Source organism: Rhinoderma darwinii, chromosome 8 (genome assembly GCF_050947455.1).
Source record: "Rhinoderma darwinii isolate aRhiDar2 chromosome 8, aRhiDar2.hap1, whole genome shotgun sequence".
In the NCBI taxonomy this organism is placed as follows: domain Eukaryota; kingdom Metazoa; phylum Chordata; class Amphibia; order Anura; family Rhinodermatidae; genus Rhinoderma; species Rhinoderma darwinii.
The window spans coordinates 67964996-67985109 of record NC_134694.1 but is presented as its reverse complement, the minus strand read 5'-3'; the positions used below and the strand labels follow the sequence as shown (position 1 = coordinate 67985109).

The following is a 20114-nucleotide window of genomic DNA, read 5'->3' as shown; positions in this document are numbered from 1 at the left end:
CCTTCCATTTGTAAGAAAATTCTCAGTTTTATTGCTTTATGTCAACGATGTTACACAAGGACATTGTATACGGGGGGTAATAATGCTTTTAAATGTCGTGTTCTTCTCTCGGTCATTCATTTGTAAACTCACATGATGAAGGGGCTTTGCTGGTTAACCAATATTGGCATCACTCCTATATTTGGAGTTTTTGACACAAATGTATTTAACATCATAAAGCCATTAATGCAACCACAAATTATAAATAATCTGAGCTTCAAGGTGGAGCCACTATCTGGTAAATGTTACTGTACGTCATAAGGAGGTATTTCACACCTTCCTCCCGGATTCCAGTGAAATAGCGAAGGTCACCAAGAACCCAACCTCTGCATTTCCCTTCATAACCAGATAGGCCTCCCATGTGCTATTCTAAGAAGCAGTTATCATTGGCTTGTGCTTTTAAAGTGAATCCACTTATTACAACTAAATCAAAGCCAAAAGACCAGACCCCCCCCCCCCCACCAAAAAAGGAAATATCCGTACTAAAAACATATCACCCAAAATACCAAGCTATTAAAAGTTAGTTTTATTATGAGGGAAAAATAAGGAAATCTCATTGTACCTGGCTTGAGGAGGGATATTTAGTATTTTAGGTAACTGTTCCAGAGAACATAGAAGACGAAACTCAATTTACTTATTATTCGGTCTATTTTCCATCAGGAATGTGTGTGGGGGGGGGGGGGGGTTTGTGTATCTTGGAAGGGATGGGGTAATAATTGAGTTTCACTGCATTTGACTAAGGCACTGCATCAGGTCTTTGGTTCAATGACCAACCAAGGGAAACAATCTCATTTATAACAAGTTCTTTCGCAAAATGTGTCTTCGATGCACAATCTACTGGATCCTTGTCAGCAGGCGTTTCTAGAAGTAGCACGAGCCGTTCCTATCTCTCCAGTGTGATGGAACGGCTTCTATGTCATTAGAAAGCTAAGGAAAAAAAGAAGATTGCAGTTACTGGTAAGTTGTAGACACCTCTAAACCAAAGAGGGAATTATTATTTTCACGTGAGGCTACCCGAGCTTAGTACACTTCCAAAGGGTCAAATGGTTTCTGCGAGTACGTGAAGTATTTACAGTCATCAAGTCAGAAGGTGTTGTCCCATCAGGAGGCCTGTCCAAGTGCCGTATTTGGTTAGATGAACTTTAGAGGGGGACCTCCAATCAGTACCTCACGATACGAGCAGGAAGCTGACAACAAGCAGAAGTTCGCTCTCGGGCAGCTGCATCTTTCCCGGCAAAATCAACTGTTTGCCAGGGGAATTAAGGTGCCAGAACCGTAATGATCAGCTGATCACCTCAGTGGCACAAATATTAAATGGGTAGTCGGAGATTAGACAAACGCTTGAACGGATGTCAGCTCAAAAGTAAACACAAGTGAAAGCGGAAATGTCCACACTGTCACCAGGAGTCTCCAAAGGGGAACAATCCCACTCTACTTGGTATTTTAAGTCAAAATGGTTAATGGTACTGCATGTCGTCATGTGGGAACCCGGTCTACATAACAAACATATCGAAAATCTTTCTTCCAGATGTCTAAAACGTCTCCAGAACAAGTCTAATGGGGCTCATGCCATAAAATAAAAGAAATGCTATATTCAATGATTTACCTGTATGGGTATCCGTGGTATTTGGATCTGAAGACAGAAAGCAGCCAGCTGAAGAATATCACCACTAGCCCCAAGCCTGCCACACACATCACTATCAACAAAAAGACAAAGTCATACTTTACGAATATACCATGCTAGAAATCCTCAATGCATGCCATCAACAACGTTCCAATAAAATGTGAAAACTGTAGAACACAATTTATATTCCTCCTGTGGATAGGCAATAAATAATGATGATGGGGAAAACCCTTTAGGGTAAACTCACACAGTACGATTTTGCAGAGCGGCTAAAGACCGCACCGAAAAAAATGCATGCGTTTGTACCGCGGTTTTGCCAACAGTGGTAAAAACACATGCGTTTTTTTTTTGTGAGATATTTGACTGCTTAGCAAAAACCATACCGTGTGAATACACCCTTGAGTAATTTGGAATTGCTGACCCTGGTTAATATTCACTAATTACAGTCAATAGGGATGGTGTTAATTCTTCTTTTAAAATTTTCTAACAAATCTGCACCATAGTACTAAAAAGAATAATTGCCTGTCAGTCTTACGCCGATGGGCAAGCTATTAGGCCATGCCACTGGAATGCTCTACTTAACAGATGATAACGGCAAACCTGGGGGCCTTTGTTAGGCCCCCGACTTCCATGGTAGCCCATCAGTACATTAGGAGGTGCTACTAACCACAGTATCTAAGGGGTTAAATGTCCAGGACCAGAGGTTTCTCTGATCCCAGCCATTACGGTGGGAGCCCGGTAGTCAATAACCGCCATGCTCCCGCTGTTGATCGCAAGGACACAGCTTCTGTGCAGATATTGGGGTAATTTAAGGTCAGCATTTTAGACGCCAGTCTTAGGCTAGGGCTGCACGGCAACTTTGGTCGCGACACAGGTCACTCAGGCAAAGATGGATGTTAACACAATGTCGCATTTGATGCATCACAGTAATGAAATTAAATGTGACTGCGTTGTGACCCGCAGTATGCCGCGACACGTCGCAAGAAGACCATCAAGTTTGGATTTTCTGTAACTGTCATGTCACGGCAACCTGCGGGTCGTAACATGTCGCATGAAGTCCATCAAGTTTGGATTTCTTTTAACTGTCATGACAACCTGCAAGTCACAACGGCCACATTTACTTTCATTACTGCGATGCAGCCAGACCGACACTGAGATAAAACAATCTTTGCCCGTGCGACCTGTGGTCGAACAAAAACTAATAAATCCCCCTAATTGGCCCCACATATTTGACACTATTCAAGCCAAGTTAGGATATCGATATGTGATTAATACAGAAATCGAGAATACAATTTTACATCCTTTTTGCGCAATTTTCCTGGTAGATCTACTTAATGTTTTCTATTTTTCAAATAAGTACTCACTCTTTCGTTTTCCTACATCCATTTCAGAAGTAGCAGCTTCATGTAAGAGGACCATTCCCAAAGTTACTCCACCATCTTTAAGTCCGATGTAAGGGCAAAGACAAGCATATTCATATTTTAACAGCCTAATATTAGATAACAGATGCTTTCAAAGTGGTCTACTACCATTCCTCCAACATAGATCTGCTAAAAGCAAAGAGAAAAAAAAAGGAAATAAAGAACAAATGTCACTAACTCCTACAAAGTGAGTTATCAGACTCACGTAATTGTCGCTATGTCGGAGTCAAATGGTGTTTGCTGCTTACTTCTGTTGCTGAGATATCGCCCCCTCTTTATTTAATAAACAATATGTAAGTGAACCGCTGGCTGGTCAAGTGGGTTTGGCTGCCAGCGATTCTCAATGGGCAGAGCTAGCATGAGAGTCTCGGACGCTGACCTATCAGCGTGAGGCTCTTTCCTCCAGACACTCCTAGGCCGGCGCCATCGCGTGAGACGCAAATCCACTTGGCTAGCCAGCGGTTCATTTACATATTGTTTAATAAATTACCAGTCAAAAGTGTTAGAACACCTCAATTTTTATTGATATTTTCACAGTTTAATATTTCAAACGTACTTTGAAGTAAAAGCATAAAAGATAGACAGGTTAAGATGAATAAACATAATGGATTAACTTTGTTTCAGCAAATTAAATCTTCAAAGTAGCCACCTCTAGCTGATATAACAGCTTTACACAATCGAGGCATTCTTTCTACAATTGCATTCAGATATTGTTCAGAAATTTCTTCCCAACATCGTTGCAGAAGTCTCCACAAATGTGCTGCACTTCTAGGTTTGCTTTGCTTTCACCCGTCTTTCCAGTTCATCCCAAACAAGCTCAATGGGGTTTAAGTCTGGAGACTGTGCAGGCCATTCCATTCTTTGAAGCCTACCGGCTTCTTCTGGTCTTTTAGGTGGTTCTGACGTAAACTAGAGGTATGTTTTGGATCATTGTCTTGCTGTAATATGAACCCCTGACCAAGTAGGCGTACACAAGAGGGTAGTGCATGGCACATCAAAATGCTGTGGTAGCCCTTTTTGTCCAGTGTGCCAGTAACCATGTGCAAGTTGCTAACTCTGGATCCAGCAAAACAGCCCTAGACCATCACGCTTCCTCCTCCATGTTTGAGAGTTGGTGTCACACACGGTGAATGTCAAATTTTGATTAATCAGTCCACAAGAATTTCTTCCACTCTTCAGTAGTCCACTGGAGGTGCCGCTTGGCCCAGACAAGTCTTTTTTGATTTATTTTTATTTTGCAATCTTAGCAGTGGCTTTTTTTACTCAACCTGTCTAACCTGCAGATAGAAGTCTTCTCTTCACAGTTGAAATGGACACTTGTTTTTTTTTTAAATTCGTTTATTCAAAATATCACATGCAAAGTATCACAGCAATTGGACAGTGTATAACAGTATCAAAAATGACATGGCATATACAGTGTACGTTTTAACAGTAATTTACAATCACATATATAACATATGCATGGCAGCCAATTGCCGATTACACAGTAAAGTTCAGGATTTATTATATATTTATTTCATTTATATTAAAATGAGCAAGTAACCAAATATAACCAAACAGAACAAATCGCCTATGTCGCACTATAAGGTCGTGGATATTAGCATCATACCTCCTGCCCGGACGCTCGGAAGCTGAATTACCCTACCATGGGACAAGGGTCAACAGCAGAAACTACCCTTGTATCTAACCACTGGCCCCACACTCCCTGAAATTTGTCTGGGCAGCCTCTGTGGGAATATACCAGCTGTTCGTAATTAATTACATTATCGACCAACAGATTCCATGAGGCTATTGACGGAGCTGTATCTGCCATCCAGTGCATGGCTATTGATTTTCTTGCTAGAAATAAAGATTCCTTTATAAAAATACCAGTGTGATGTGTCCAGTGTTCTTCGTCTATAAGTCCCAGTAGGGCTATTTTCGGGGAGAACAACAAAGGATTAGGTAATAATGGAACAATAACATCATAAACCTTTGTCCAAAATGTCAATATGAATGAACATTCCCACATAAGGTGCCAAAAATCTGCCTCTAGTTGACTACATCTATGACATGCTGAAGTGGGTATTCTGCGCATACGGTGTAGTCTGATTGGGGTGAGATAAGCTTGGTGTATAATGTATAGCTGAATAAGCTTATTGTTTATAGTCGGAGATACTGATAAGTGTGAGCTTAAGATGTTGGCCAGATCTTCCTATGAAAGGTCTGGCATTTGTGATTTCCACTTAGTCAGGACCGGGAGCGGAGTAGAGCTAATTTTAGCCAAGATTAGATGGGTATATAAAGCTGTAATAAGACCCTTGGGTCCTTGAGACTTCAGTATGCCAATAAGAGGGTATGCTGATATGATTGAGGAATGAGGTGGAAACTGAGCCTGTACAGCATGGCATAATTGCAGATATTTAAACCATTGTAAGTCTGGTGTGTCTCTTTAACCTGCAGGAATGTGAGGATCAGACCATTATCATACACATCCCCCAATCGGGTAATACCCAGATCCCGCCACAGCTGTGTATTAGTCAATGACTGGATATGTGGTAATGTAGGGTTATGCCACAGAGGAAGTTCTGGAATCGTATCATTGTATGTAAGTAATTTTTTGGACGCGCGCCAGATCGCCAGTGCCAGGTTATGCATAGGAAGTAGTTCATTATAGGGAGTAAACTTAGGGTATTCCAGGAAGCTAATCAGGTTATTCCCTGCTACCAGGGAGGCCAAGTAATAATCTGTGTCAGATAGGGGCGAGTCCCGCACCCAATCCCGGATATTGCGGAGCTGTCCCGCCAGATAGTACAAGTAAAAGTTTGTCAACGCCATTCCCCCCTCGATTTTTGGTCGTTGTAATGTAGCCAGATTAATTTAGACCTAGAGGAGCCCCATATAAATTGTATTATTAAGGGATTTAAAGAACGACATGGGGACTACAACAGGCATATGTTGCAAAATATAATTACATTGAGGTTGGACCACCATCTTGATCAAATTAATACGCCCAGCTACAGATAACGGTAGTTTTCACCACGTCTTAAACTTTTCTCCAACCTTAGTCAATAATGGGGTCAAGGACATATCTCGAGTCTGGCTATGGTCCTGAACTATAGTCACCCCTAAATATTTAAATCTAGAGACGGTTGCGACATTGACGGATCTGGAGTCGGGTGTCTGACTGTATATAAAATGGCCGATTTCTGCCAATTAACTTTTAGCCCTGAGTACTGTGAAAATGTATCCAATATACTTGCGGCCACATGAAACGAGGAGTTTGGGTTATCTAAAAAAAGGACCATGTCATCTGCGTACAGGCCTACCACAGAAGTTCTACCCCTCCAGTTTATACCAGTAAGATCCGGGGAGGCTCTAAGCCTGATCGCCAGTGCTTCTATGGCTATAGCAAACAGGGCGGGCGATAACGGACACCCCTGTCGGGTGCCTCTAAAAAGTGAGAAAGGGAGAGAAGGAACATTATTAACCATCACGTTAGCTTTAGGGGATTTATATATTAACCTGAGCCATTGACAGAATTGAGGACCGAAGCCAAAACGTTCCAGACAGGCCCACAAAAACGGCCATTCTACCGAGTCGAAAGCCTTCATGGTGTCCAGAGAGGCTATTGCCCACTGCATGTCATGTGCCCTACCTAATTGTGTAATAGCCTGTACCTTCCTGATATTGATACTAGTAGATTTCCCTGGCATAAATCCAGTTTGATTTGCGTGTATGATGGAAAGGATAACACCATTCAGTCTCTTAGCCAACAATTTTGTCAGTATTTTATAGTCTACATTGACCAACGATATGGGCCGATATGAACCACAATCAAGAGGTTCTTTACCAGGTTTCAAAAGAACTATAATGGTAGCGTCATAAAACGTAGGGGGGAGGGCGCGTAATTGGGACGCCTGGTTAAGAGTTTAAAGGAGAAATGGAGCTATGTTATCCATGTATTTGTGGTAAATTTCAATTGGGAGGCCATCCGGGCCCGGGGATTTATTAAGAGCCATATCACGGATAGCCGCTTGTATTTCTTCAAGTGTAAAGGGGGCATCTAACATAGATTGTTGGTCAACCGATAATGTTGGGAATGTAAGGTAATTTAAATATTCTAAAATATCAGTCACAGAGTGCAAAGTTGAGGAACTGTATAACTCAGTATAGTATTCCTTAAATCGCGATGTGATACGCCCAGCTTCTGTGATGACTGACCCAGCAGAGTCTCAAATCCCCAATACTGCGTTAGTACCATTAGTTTGTTTTATAAGATGGGCCAGTAATTGACTAGATTGGTTTCCCATTTCGAAATCGTATTGTCTGGTGAAAAATAATTTGCGTTTAGACTTGAGATGAAGCTGCCTCTTGTATAACTGAGTCAGGCTTAACCAAGCCGTCCTGTGGGTATCAGTGGGGTCTGCGATATACTGTGTCTCTGCCTCTGAGACCTGTTCCTCCAACTCCCTCTCCACCTGTGCTGAGGTTTTCTTAACATACGATATGGATGATCTCAAACAGCCCCTAAGGTATGCTTTGAATGAATCCCAGGGTAATGTATGTGATATTGACGAGTCATTAATTTGTAAAAATTGATCAAACTGATCTGATATGCGATCAGACGATCCGATTAATTTTAACCAAAAGGGATGACATTTCCAGTTGGTCAATACATATCTGCCTGGAAATGCTAATTGGAGCAATACTGGGCTATGATCAGATATACCCCTAAGATCATGTGTAATCTGAGAGACGTAAATAGATACATTTGGGGACCCAAAACAGTAATCTATCCTGGACAGTGTGTGTCGTCCTGTCGAATGACAAGTGTATTCTACCTCTCCTGAGTGGTGAGGTCTCCAGAGGTCGATCCACCCCACACTATCCATCAGCCGACATAAGGGAGTAGGATTAGAGGCAGTCAGGGATGAGGAGGTTCCAAATCTATCTAGAGAGGAGTGCATAACCTGATTGAAATCCCCCATACACACTATAAAGGAGGTCGGGAATTGATGTGCAAAGGAAATAGCTGCCTGAATTACATACAAATTAGCCTGCGGGGGGTTATAAAGACAGATAAGCACGTAGGGCCTTGTATCTATTTCCGCATATACAAAAACAAATCTTCCCTCTGGGTCTCTACGGGTTTGAATGGGGTTCCAACGTATGGATCTATGAATAAGAATAGATACCACCCTAGAGTAAGAGGTATGGTATGAGTGGCAGGACCATTGGATCCAGGGTTTCCGTAGATATTCTGATTTATCAGAAGTGAGGTGGGTCTCCTGTAGACCAATGATATGGGGATTGGATCGCCTAAGATGAGAGAACACAGATGCACGTTTATGGGGGGTGACCAAACCATGCACATTCCATGATATACATTTTAAAGTTTGAGCCATGACCAGCAAAAAGAACAGTAAGTGCATATATAGTAGGCATGAAACTGATCATAAGACTTATTGAGTTGACTTGCGACATAGGCTATTAACATTAGAACAGAATACCATATCAAGGTATCACTGAATAACAAAAACAAAATGACCCTAAGAAGATGCAACATTAGGGTTGAATTTGAGATAAATGGGGAATGCCTGACCATGATTTGTCAGGCATGTGACAAAGCATGTTCGGTGAGAGCGACCAGGTACCTTAATATCAATGTGTTGAGTATCTACTCATTTGTTATATATCCGGTATAATATATGTTGTAGAACTAGGAGGGTGTGGGTACGCCACGGTAATGTCGAGAGAGGTATTATCCCTCTATGTGGAAACATTTCCCTTATATCCTCTCACCCCTAACATGGAAGAGGAATCAATACAAAATGGATAACTAAAAATACATCCCCGCTATATCCTTATATGTAGTACATCACCCAGCGTCCAAATCAAGGTTGAGGTGGATGCATCTGGAGCCATTCAGTCGCCTCTCCCGGAGTATACAGAAAGACTACATTCCCATCAGCCACGATTCGGAGACGAGCTGGATAGGACATCGAGTAGGGAATGCCGCGATCTCGAAATGTCTTCTTTACTTCAATAAAAGGTGGCACGTTGTTTCTGCAATTCAGCGGAAAAAATCAGGAAATATGGAGACGATTGAATTGTTGTGCTTTAGCGGTCCTTTCAGGCGAGCAAGGCGGAGAACCGTATCCCGGTCTCTATAATTCAGCAATCTAGCCAAAAATGGTCGAGGACTTGCACCCGGAGGAGGAGGTTTAGCTGGGACTCTGTGTGCTCTTCCAACGATAAAGCATGACGAGAAGGAAGTGTCTCCCAACGTGGTTTTAAGCCATGTTTCGGTGAAAGTTTCAGGAGCCTGTCCCTCGGCCTTTTCAGGGAGACCAATAAGATTACGCCGCATGCGATTTTCCAGATCATCCATCTTGGAGTGATTAGCCTCCAGTTTACGAGAGGTGGAGGAGAGTGTGGATAGCAATGGACGGAGTTTATCTTCTGTCCGGGAGACTCTGTCCTCCATTTCTCCAATGCGTTCCCGCAGGTTTTGCATGTCGACGCAATAAGGGGACGTCGATCTTTATTTCATCGATCTTACCTGTTAATGAGGTCTTACAGGTGTTTATGGCCGCCAGCAATTGAGTAGAGACTTGGCTTAAAGTAGGCTCGGGATCCATCTCAGGTTCAGTGTTGTCCCTTTGGGAGTCACCATCTTGTGTCCTGCCTTGTGTGGACCGCGTAGCACGAGGAGTAGAGACAGTGTCAGCACTGTCTGTATGAGCATATTCTTTCAGCCTATCCATTGTGGGTTGAAGTTTAGATCTGTGCATGTCGTCTATATGAGGAAGTAAGCAACTGGCAAGTCACTATAATGAATTATCAAGGCGATCTTGAGAGTAGTAAGGTATAGAATGAAGCTTCAAAGTGCAGGGGAAGCATACAGTTGAGGAGAAGAATGAGATGAGACAGGCAGGGCAGGCTCAGTATGTCGTCCTCTGTAATACAGGATGGTCCTGATGTGTGATGTGCAGCGTGTGCTGCAGGAGTTTCCTGTGGCAGTCGGCGCTCAGGGAAAGCAGCTAGGCCGCAGTCACACACGGCCCGCACTTCACTCGGTGCTTACTTGGTAGTGGTAGGAGGTAGAAGTTGCTGAGTCGGTCCGGGAATAGTCAGGGTTATGAAGATCCGGTTCCAGTCGCTGCAGATCACTCAAACATGCCGTCAGCACAGGATTTCAGTCAGGATATGTAGCGTTCCCCTGTAGAGCAGCTCAGATGCGTCCGGCCATGTTGCTCGCTAGCCACACCCCCCCCAAATGGACACTTGTTTATTTGTTGCTGCATTAAGCTGGGCTTGAAGATTTTGCGCTGTAAGGCACCGGCCACGCAAACAGTTGACTCAAAAACTTGTCCTCTGATTTTGTAGTGACCCTTGGTCTGCCAGACCTCTTCCTTTCAGAGTTTCCACCAGTTTCTAAGTGCCTTTTGATAGTGTAGTTGATAGTGTAGGAAACTGTACTGACTGCCACCTTGACTTTCTTGGCAATTTCACTGTAGGACTGCCCTACAATTCTTGGGCCCACGGGTCGGCTACGCTGCATAAAAATCACGCAACATATCCGACCTGGAACCCGTAGCACCTTCCGTCTGAAAAATCGCACCACATTGTGGTGTGGTTTTATTTGGATAGAATTTCCTCTCCGTACAGAAGTGCTCATACTCCCCCCCCCCCCCTCCCTCCCTCCTTTGACGTCCGCTCCGGCCTCCTACGATGACGTTGCAGCCTGTAATTGGCTGCAGCGGTCACATGGGATGAAACTTTATCCCAGGTCGGACAGCAGGAAGGAGGGCGTTCTGGGTAAGAAGGATTTTTTATTTCCAGAATTGCGATTTTTGCGGCGTGATCGCTGCAAAACTTTGCTGTTGCATCCCCATTGAATTTAATGGGGAAACCCGCAACAGAAAAACAAAAACAGAGCATAAATTGCCAAACTGCAGAATTTAATTCTGTCTTTTGTTAATTGCCTTTTTCTGTGCTGCAGAGCAGCTGTCCTTGATGTCTTCCCTGAAAAAAGCCCTTTAGTTAAGATCAGAAATTCAGACTATTGCTGCGTTTGAGGAAAAAGAACTGGAAAATTTGAGGTGTTCTAAAAATTTGGACCGGTAGTGTAGGAGTCGCATGATGAGCTATTTTTTTATTTATTTTTTAAGATGAAATACAGATACTATGACAGAAATTATTAAAGTCAATGGGTTTCATTGGACGCCGTTGGTGTCAGTCATGCTACTTCTGGTTTTTACGTAGTTTTTCTCCTATAACTGAGCAGAGCGACTGAAACACTAACGCAGATGTGAATCCAGCGGAGTATACTGGCGGATGACAATAAAGTTGGTACATGTATAATATACATAGGCAGCAGTTCGTGCTTACCTATAACATGCAAGTTCACAAAATAGCAGGATGAACAGGGAAACCGTGGTTATAGCAGCCATTGTTACAGAATATCTGCCCCACCCCCTCATTTGTTAACGCCTTCATCGGCTATAATTCTAGTTCGCCCATTAATGACATACCAAGTACTAGTACGTGCTAGCCGTTAAGGGGAAGTATGGAGCGGGCTCACGGGCTGAGCTCGCTCCATACTCAGCGGGTGACGGCTTGTTATACTGCAATGGGCGGAATCAAAAGATCAAGATGACAGGCAGCCTTAGCAGGAAAAACCCAAAACCACAAATCTTCTTTAAAGCCCTGTTCACATGGCTTGTATTTTACGTGTATTTTGCGCGCCAATATACGCATTAAAAAAGCTTGAATAATCTTTCCATTGAAATCAATGGGAAAGTGCGCAATTAGCACATAAGCATTTAAAAAAATATATTTTGCGTAAAAAACAGTCAGGACCTTTCTTTGATGTGTAAAATGCGCCACATTTTCCCACAGTTAATGGGAGTCCTAATTACGTGCCCAAAAAAGCGCATCAAGTGCACACAAAACGCATAAAAAAGGCCTGTATTTAAAAAAAAAAAAAGTGATTCACAAGAAACGCTAGCGTAATCGATTAGTGCACTTTTATTTTTTGAGCGCCGTGTGAACATGCCCCAATATAATAAACGCCCGAAACTACAGGTATCTGCGCCTGTACGATGAAAGCAACATATATATCTATAGTGGGAAGCAAAAGATTATTAGATATTTATGGCTTAAATTAGAAGCTTAAAACTAGAGCGGAGAAAAAAAGGTTACGATTTAACTGGAGAAAGGATACTGAACAAGAGAACAATATGGGTTTCTGCCACAAATTGCGCTTGGCTGCTTCCATGTATATAATTCTGTAGGGAACACAGGATAGAAAAATCAATAGTAAACCGTATTGTAGTAATATATGTAATAATGTAGTAAGAGACATACAAAAATCAGACATCAACCCAAGAATTAGGTACAGCAGCAGATTTAGGCGCAATGACTTTAGTTCGGCTTCATACAGAATGACATTTTCTTTGCAAATAGACAACAGAAAGGGAACCACGAGTCAACAATACATTGCATCACGTCCGTTAGCGAAACCATTTGCCAGATTTTGCAAAAATGTATTTGCGGAACATGATGAGAGTTTTAGGGTGGCAAAAATGAGCAGCTAGAAAAATTGTGACTTTTTTCCTATAACGCTTGAATTAAATACAAGTAAACATGTTGCAATGAATCTGTAGGCAGAATGAACATTGCATTTAGAAGAATTCCTCATTTAATGAATGGAGAAAAGACAGAAGCCGATTCTGCATCAAAGTCAAGTTTTAAACTCATAAAAAGTTTTTAGTTTTTTTTAATAAAAGGTATTTATTTCACTAGGCTACTTAAAGGGGACCTATTAGGCTGAAATTACACCCACAGTTTTTGTGGCAGTAATTTTTTGCCAAACCTGGACCGCACAACCACTTGCTATACTATTGCGGCTCAGCAAAATAAAATGTACGAACATGAGGTTCTTAGTAAACATCTTGATAAAACTGTATAAGCCACTTGCCACTTCACGGCGACCTCTTTCAAGGGAGTCCCTACTCGACAAAGTGTAGTATCCCATGGCACCCAATGCCACTGCCACACAGCACATTGTAGTCTCAGTTGGCCCCTGAGACTACAAGGAAAGGTGAGCTTTTTCCATCTGTTCATTTTTTTGTGGTAATCTTTTGTTATTGTGGTGCGGTATCTGTGGGGAGACGTGGTCCAGAGCCAAGGTGGCTTACACTGGCAGCATGGGTGCTGTTGGTCTCCTGGGCTGCTCCCTCTGCAGGTGCGGTGTTGCAGCGGCATTGGATGCCATGGGATACTACACCTAGTATAGTAGGGACCCACTTGGAAGATGTCGCCATGAAGCAGCAAGTGGGCTTATATTGTTTGATCAAAATGTTTACTAAGAACCTCATGTTCGTACATTTTATTTTGCTGAGCCGCAATAGATCAAGTATAGCAAGTGGTTGTGCGGTCCAGGTTCTCTTTCTCCCCTGTGAATCTTTCCTTTACACTTTCCGTCTTTTTGGATTCACTCCTGACTTGGGCTCAATAACTGCACCAAAAACTGCATGTGTGATTCCAGCCTTATGATTCTGCCCTCTCCTTGTAAACACATGACTGCCTCGTCTCTCGCACAACTAATAAGCACCAGTGTCAGGGCATGTTACATGGCTTCTTTTCAGGCAGAAAAAGATGATGCTGATTTCGGGAGAAACCACGTTTTTGGAGCAGAATTTCACAGGGTTTTTTAAATGTGTTTTTTCGTTTTGTTTTTTTTGGCATAGTCAACAGAAAATGTTGAAGAATGATTTGAGAAGTAAAACACACGTTTTTTTTTTTGTTTGTTTTTCAACTTGTAATTTAATGCTGCCTTTTTATAAAACAGCGGCAGAAAATGATTCCTCGTACCCCTAATAAAAAATAAAAAGCTGCTTGAAGGCTTTTTCAAAGTGAATTTCAGAGAGCAATATCCGCGTTTAGCGCTCCGAAATACGCCAGAAAATAAGCTTAGTGAACATGCACTGGTTGATTCTATAAGTTACACTTCATCTCCGGCAGCTGCTTCACAGAGGAGTGTCTTTTCAGGGGAAATTGCGTGCCAAGGAGAGAGCCATACGCTCAAAATATAGTGGAGTGTGTCTATCAGTACTTATTTTGTACAGTGGGCAAAATGCAATAAAAGAAGTGGACCTGACAGATCCTCCTTAACCCCTTCCCGTCGTAAACAACTTTCAGATTTTCATTTTCGTTTTTTCCTCCCCACCTTCCAAAATCCATAACTTCTTTTTTTTTCCGTCGATATAGTACTATGAGGGCTTGATTTTTGCGGGACGAGTTGTAGTTTTTCGTAGCACCATTTATTTTGCCATATAATGTAGTAGGAAACGGGAAAAAATTATTTGTGGGGTAGAAAATGAAAACAGCGTTCCATGGTTTTTTGCGCACCGTTTTTACGGAATTCACTGTGCAATTAAAACAACATGTTAACTTTATTCTGTGGGTCATTACGATTACGGCGATACCAAATATATATAGTTTTTTCTATGTTTTACTACTTTTACAAGTAAAAACCTAAGTGTAAAAAAGAAAATTGATTTTGTGTCGCCAAATTCCGAGAGCCAGAACTTTTTTTTTTTCCGTCGATTAAGTGGTATGATGGCTTATTTTTTGCGGGATAAGCTGTGGTTTTTAATAATACCATTTTGGTGTACATGCGACGGTTTGATCACTTTTTATTTCATTTTTTGTGGGAGATTAGGTGACCAGAAAATAGAGATTCTGGCGTTTACAATTTTTTTTTTACGGCGTTCACCGTGCGGGTTAAATAATGATATATTGTAATAGTTCAGACTTTTACGGACGCGGCGATACATATTATGTGTATTTATTTTACTATGCTCTAGGGGGAAAATGGGAAATGGTTTTTTTTTTGAGCTTTTAATATTTTTTTTTTTTTTTTTTTTACACAAAAAAACAACTTTATTTAACTCATTTTTACTTTTTTTATTAGTCGCCCTAGGGGACTTCAACCAGCGCTCGTTAGATCGCTTGCACGATATACTGCAATACGAATGCATTGCAGAATATCGTGATTCTGACAGGCAACTATTAAGCCCTGCCGGAGGCAGGGCTTAATAGGTGTACAAAGATGGCGGTTCATTAGGCCCCCAGGCAGCCATCGCCCGCCCCCCACGATTGCGTTGGGGGGGGCGGGATGAGCTGTTAGAGGGGGCCGCCCCCCCGTCTTTCTAACGATTTAAATGCTGCGGTCGCTAATGACCGCAGCATTTAACAAGTTAAACGAGCGTGATCGCGCTCGAGCGCGATGCCGCTCGATACTCTGAAGTGCCGGCTGTAACAGCCGACACCCGCATCGTATGGAGCGGGTTCACTCCGTGAGCCCGCTCCATACTTCCCCTACCCGGCCATGACGTAACTGTATGTCATATGTCGGGAAGGAGTTAACCCCTTAATGACCAGCCTATTTTAGACCTTAATGTCCAAGCTATTTTTTACGTTTTTTCCATCGTCGCATTCCAAGAGCTATAACTTTTTTATTTTTGCGTCGACATCGCTGTATAAGGTCTTGTTTTTTGCGGGACAAGTATTTTTTAATAGCACCATTTTGAGGTACATATTATTTATTGATTAACTTTTATTAACTTTCTTTGGGGGGGGAATAGAAAAAAAAACTGAAATTTCGCCACTTTTTTTTGCGACATAAATCTACGCCATTTACCGTGGGGCATAAATAACACAATAAGTTTATTCAGCGGGTTGTTACGATTGCAACGATACCAAATTTGTATAGTTTTTGTATGTTTTACTACTTTTACACAGTAAAAACGCTTTTTTGTCAAAATTATTTGTTTTTGTGTCTCCATATTTGAAGAGCTGTAACGTTTTTATTTTTTCGCCGATGCAGTTGTATGAGGGCTTTTTTTTTGCGTGAAGACTTGTAGTTTTTATTGGTACCATTTTGGAGCAGATGCGACTTTTTGATCACTTTTTAATCACATTTTTTTAAAGTCAGGATTCACAGAAAACAGCAATTTTTTCATCGTTTTTTATTTAATTTTTTACGGCGTTCACCGTGCGGGTTAAATAATGTAATAGCTTTATAGTCGGGGTCGTTACGGACGCGGCGATACCAAATATGTGTAACTTTTTAACTTTATTTGGGTTTTTTAGTCCCATTAGGGTACTTCACTATGCGATCCTCCGATCGCTATTATAATACACTGCAATACTTTTGTATTGCAGTGTATTACTGCCTGTCCGTTTAAAACGGACAGGCATCTGCTAGGTCATGCCTGCGGCATGATCTAGCAGGCATTCACCACAGGCAGACCTGGGGGCCTTTATTAGGCCCCCGGCTGCCATGGGAGACACAGACACTCGGCGATCTTATCGCCGGGTGTCAGTGGGATGAGAGGGAGCTCCCTCCCTCTCTCCAAAACCACTCAGATGTGGTGCTCGCTATTGAGCACCGCATCTGAGGGGTTAAACGGGTGAGATCGATACTAATATCGATCTCACCCGGCAGAGCAGGGACGCTCCCAGCCCTCAGCTGCCTCTGGCAGCTGAGAGCAGGGAGATTTGACAGCTCCCTGCTCGGTTTACTTATTCCGATGCCGCGACGTAAAAAGTCTATGGCATCGGAATAAGGCCCATTAGTGACCGACGTAAAAAGACTATGGGCCGGTCACTAACGGGTTAAAAAGGTTTGCCCATCAGGGACATTTATGGCATATCCACAGGATATGCCATAAATGTCAAGATAGGTGCGGGTCCCAGAAGTGGGACCCGCATCCATCTCTAAAATGGGGCCCCTAAAACCTGTTCTACCTTTCTGTGTTCCCGCTGCAACTTGTAATTTCTGACCATGTAATCAGAAAACAGCGTAGCTCCCTGAGCTATGCTGTTTCCGTAACTTCCATAAATGTATTCCCCCACTATTCAATATAGAGTTCTGCATAAACGAAATTGTATGCTCTATTAGGGCTGGATTCACACATGGGCCGCAAAATGCGCCGCAAAATCTGTATGCGTTACATGCAAATTTTGAAGAGGATTTCCCACAGACTTGCTGCGGATTTCACCACATTTAACACAAGAAAATTTTTCAGCGCTGCGGCCAACTCCATGGCGGAAAAATATGCCATGTGTGAATACAGGCTTAATCTTAAAGGTGGTTGTCCAGTCATAAAAAACTGATAGCCTATCCTCAGGATAGGCCATTAATATCTGATTGGTGGGGGTCTGACTACCGGCACCCCCCGCCGTTCTGAAGGGACAGCGGCGCTCGTAAGAGCGCTACGTTCCTTATCTACTCACACTGTGAATCGGCAACACACTTGTGGCGACAGTTCACAGTATTTCAGCATTCTTCCTGAGGATAGGCCCTCAATTTCTTATGACTCGACAACCCCTTTATTTCTGTTTGCTCTATCATTTAGAGAAATGAAGCCTAGAAAAAAAGAAATGAAGGCAAAGATTAATTATCAGAAGCGGAACATTTTTCAACTGATTCGCTGGCCATTACGATCCATGGCAAATTAATTTATAAAAAAGAATAATTGTACTCTATGTAAAAGCACATATGGATTTCCTCACCCCCAATTATTTTAAGAGACAAACTTTACTATAGGAAATAGTAATGAGGAAAAGGTTTTCTTATTTGTGTCCTTACTCTCAGGAAACATATAGGCCTCTTAAAATCGAAATAATTTAGAATAATTAAGAAAATATTTACCACTTGACCAGTATGTGGATTCTTGTGGGCATATGGGGGTCCACGGATGTGATTCCACATTTGTCCAGATGTCATTGCTAACACAAAGCACTGGAACAGAAAAAACACAAAAACAACGTGACTCAGTAAAATGTTCAAAAAACTAATGCTTAAAATAACCTTTCACCTGCCCATATGTGAGCAGCTGAGTGCAGCATGTAATGGGGCACTTTGCATCTTTTTTCTACCCTCCTCCGTTATTTAGATATCTGGGCCATTATATTTGGCGCCCGATATTTAAATAACCCCCTGAACAATGGCGCGTGTAATGGCAAGGGGGGAATGTAACATGTCTGTGACACTGTCCAATCAGCTACGGACAGTATCACAGCAAGTGTTGGAGAGAGGAGAGTGTGTGCGAGAGATCACAGTCTTGTACTTGTCTGCCGAACTGGCAAGGGGCTGTGTAATGGCAAGTGGGCGTGTCACTGCTGCGGACTGTGCCAGAGCTTCTCGGCAGACGAGGACAAGACAGTGATCTCTTGCGAGAGATCAGTCTTGTACTTGTTTGCCAAACTGGCAAGGGGGCGTGGAACTGCTACGGACAGTGTAAGAGCTGGAGAGAGGAGAGCGCTGTTGAGTCAGCCGTCAGGAGCAGTGGACTGACGGATTTGAGATAAGGCCATATTACTCCGGCCGATTTTGGCCGGTGTAGCGAGCGCCGATCAATGAGACAGAGCGTTGATTGGAGCACGTTTACTTCTGTCAAAAGGAGCTATGTATGGGGACAAGCCGTCGTTGCTCCGCCCCTATACGGTCGATCACTCGTCCCCATACATTATCATCATGCCGGCAGCTCGTCTCCCTGTTTACACAGGGAGATGTGCTGCCGACAACGATATTTTAGTTTTTTAAAACGATACGATCAGCAGATGAACGATCATTTGCCAGATAATTGCCCAGTGTAAAAACCCCTTTAGACCTTGCAGGAGCTGTCTACAGGAGTTACACTAATGAAGACTATTTTGATAGTTGCTTAATTTTGCATTTACGAAGCAAATTTCAGTTCAAAAGGTATCCTTAGCCTTTAAAGAGGCTCTGTCACCAGATTTTGCAACCCCTATCTGCTATTGCAGCAGATAGGCGCTGCAATGTAGATTACAGTAACGTTTTTATTTTTAAAAAACGAGCATTTTTGGCCAAGTTATGACCATTTTTGTAATTATGCAAATGAGGCTTGCAAAAGTCCAAGTGGGTGTGTTTAAAAGTAAAAGTCCAAGTGGGCGTGTATTATGTGCGTACATCGGGGCGTTTTTAATACTTTCACTAGCTGGGCGCTCTGAAGAGAAGTAACATCCTCTTCTCTTCAGAACATCCCAGCTTCTGACAGTGCAGATCTGTGACGTCACTCACAGGTCCTGCATCGTGACGGCCACATCGGCACCAGAGGCTACAGTTGATTCTGCAGCAGCATCAGCGTTTGCAGGTAAGATCGACTTACCTGCAAACGCTGTTGCTGCTGCAGAATCAACTGTAGCCTCTGGTGCCGATGTGGCCGTCACGATGCAGGACCTGTGAGTGACGTCACAGATCTGCACTGTCACAAGCTGGGCGTTCTGAAGAGAAGAGGATGTTACTTCTCATCAGAGCGCCCAGCTAGTGAAAGTATTAAAAACGCCCCGATGTACGCACATAATACACACCCACTTGGACTTTTACTTTTAAACACACCCACTTGGACTTTTGCAAGCCTCATTTGCATAACTACAAAAATGGTCATAACTTGGCCAAAAATGCTCGTTTTTTTAAAATAAAAACGTTACTGTAATCTACATTGCAGCGCCTATCTGCTGCAATAGCAGATAGGGGTTGCAAAATCTGGTGACAGAGCCTCTTTAAAGGATTTGACGGATTTAGAAAACCCATTTTAAAAATACCCCATTAGGAAATACAGAATTAACAGATGGGATCTTTTAGGCAGAGTGGAGATAGTCTACAAAAAGCATTTCTTGCTCTGGAGCACCCGGCTAATTAAATGACAACCGAGTTAGGCTTAATTTCTCCTATGGTGGCACTGCAGATTACAGCTCACTGCCGGGCACCCTGTCAAAAAGGCATTGCCTAAAGCCAACAACTAAACCAAACATTCTTTCTAAAATATTTAGTCAAGAACCACATGCAAATGATGTTAAAATGATGACTGCAACTATGGTCCACCCGCAGCAAATACCGCACCGTTACCGGCTTGTGTGAATGTACCCTAAGAGAGCTCCGATATACTAAATCTCTGTTCACATAGCGCTCGCGTGTTACATTTAGCACATACGCCAGAGAAATCTCC

General features: G+C 42.6%; 1 protein-coding gene across 1 annotated transcript in view; it reads right to left on the bottom strand.

The window, feature by feature from the left end:
- Positions 1 to 550: 550 nt before the first annotated feature.
- Positions 551 to 20114, bottom strand: part of MAGT1 (magnesium transporter 1) — a 36417-nt gene continuing 16853 nt past the window's right edge. The window contains exons 6-10 of the mRNA XM_075835711.1: positions 17795 to 17884; positions 12296 to 12359; positions 3028 to 3102; positions 1646 to 1736; positions 551 to 966 (exon numbers count right to left, since the gene is read on the bottom strand). Coding sequence (XP_075691826.1) covers positions 951 to 966; positions 1646 to 1736; positions 3028 to 3102; positions 12296 to 12359; positions 17795 to 17884 — 336 coding nt within the window. The 3' untranslated portion in view covers positions 551 to 950. The remainder of the gene's footprint in view (positions 967 to 1645; positions 1737 to 3027; positions 3103 to 12295; positions 12360 to 17794; positions 17885 to 20114) is intronic.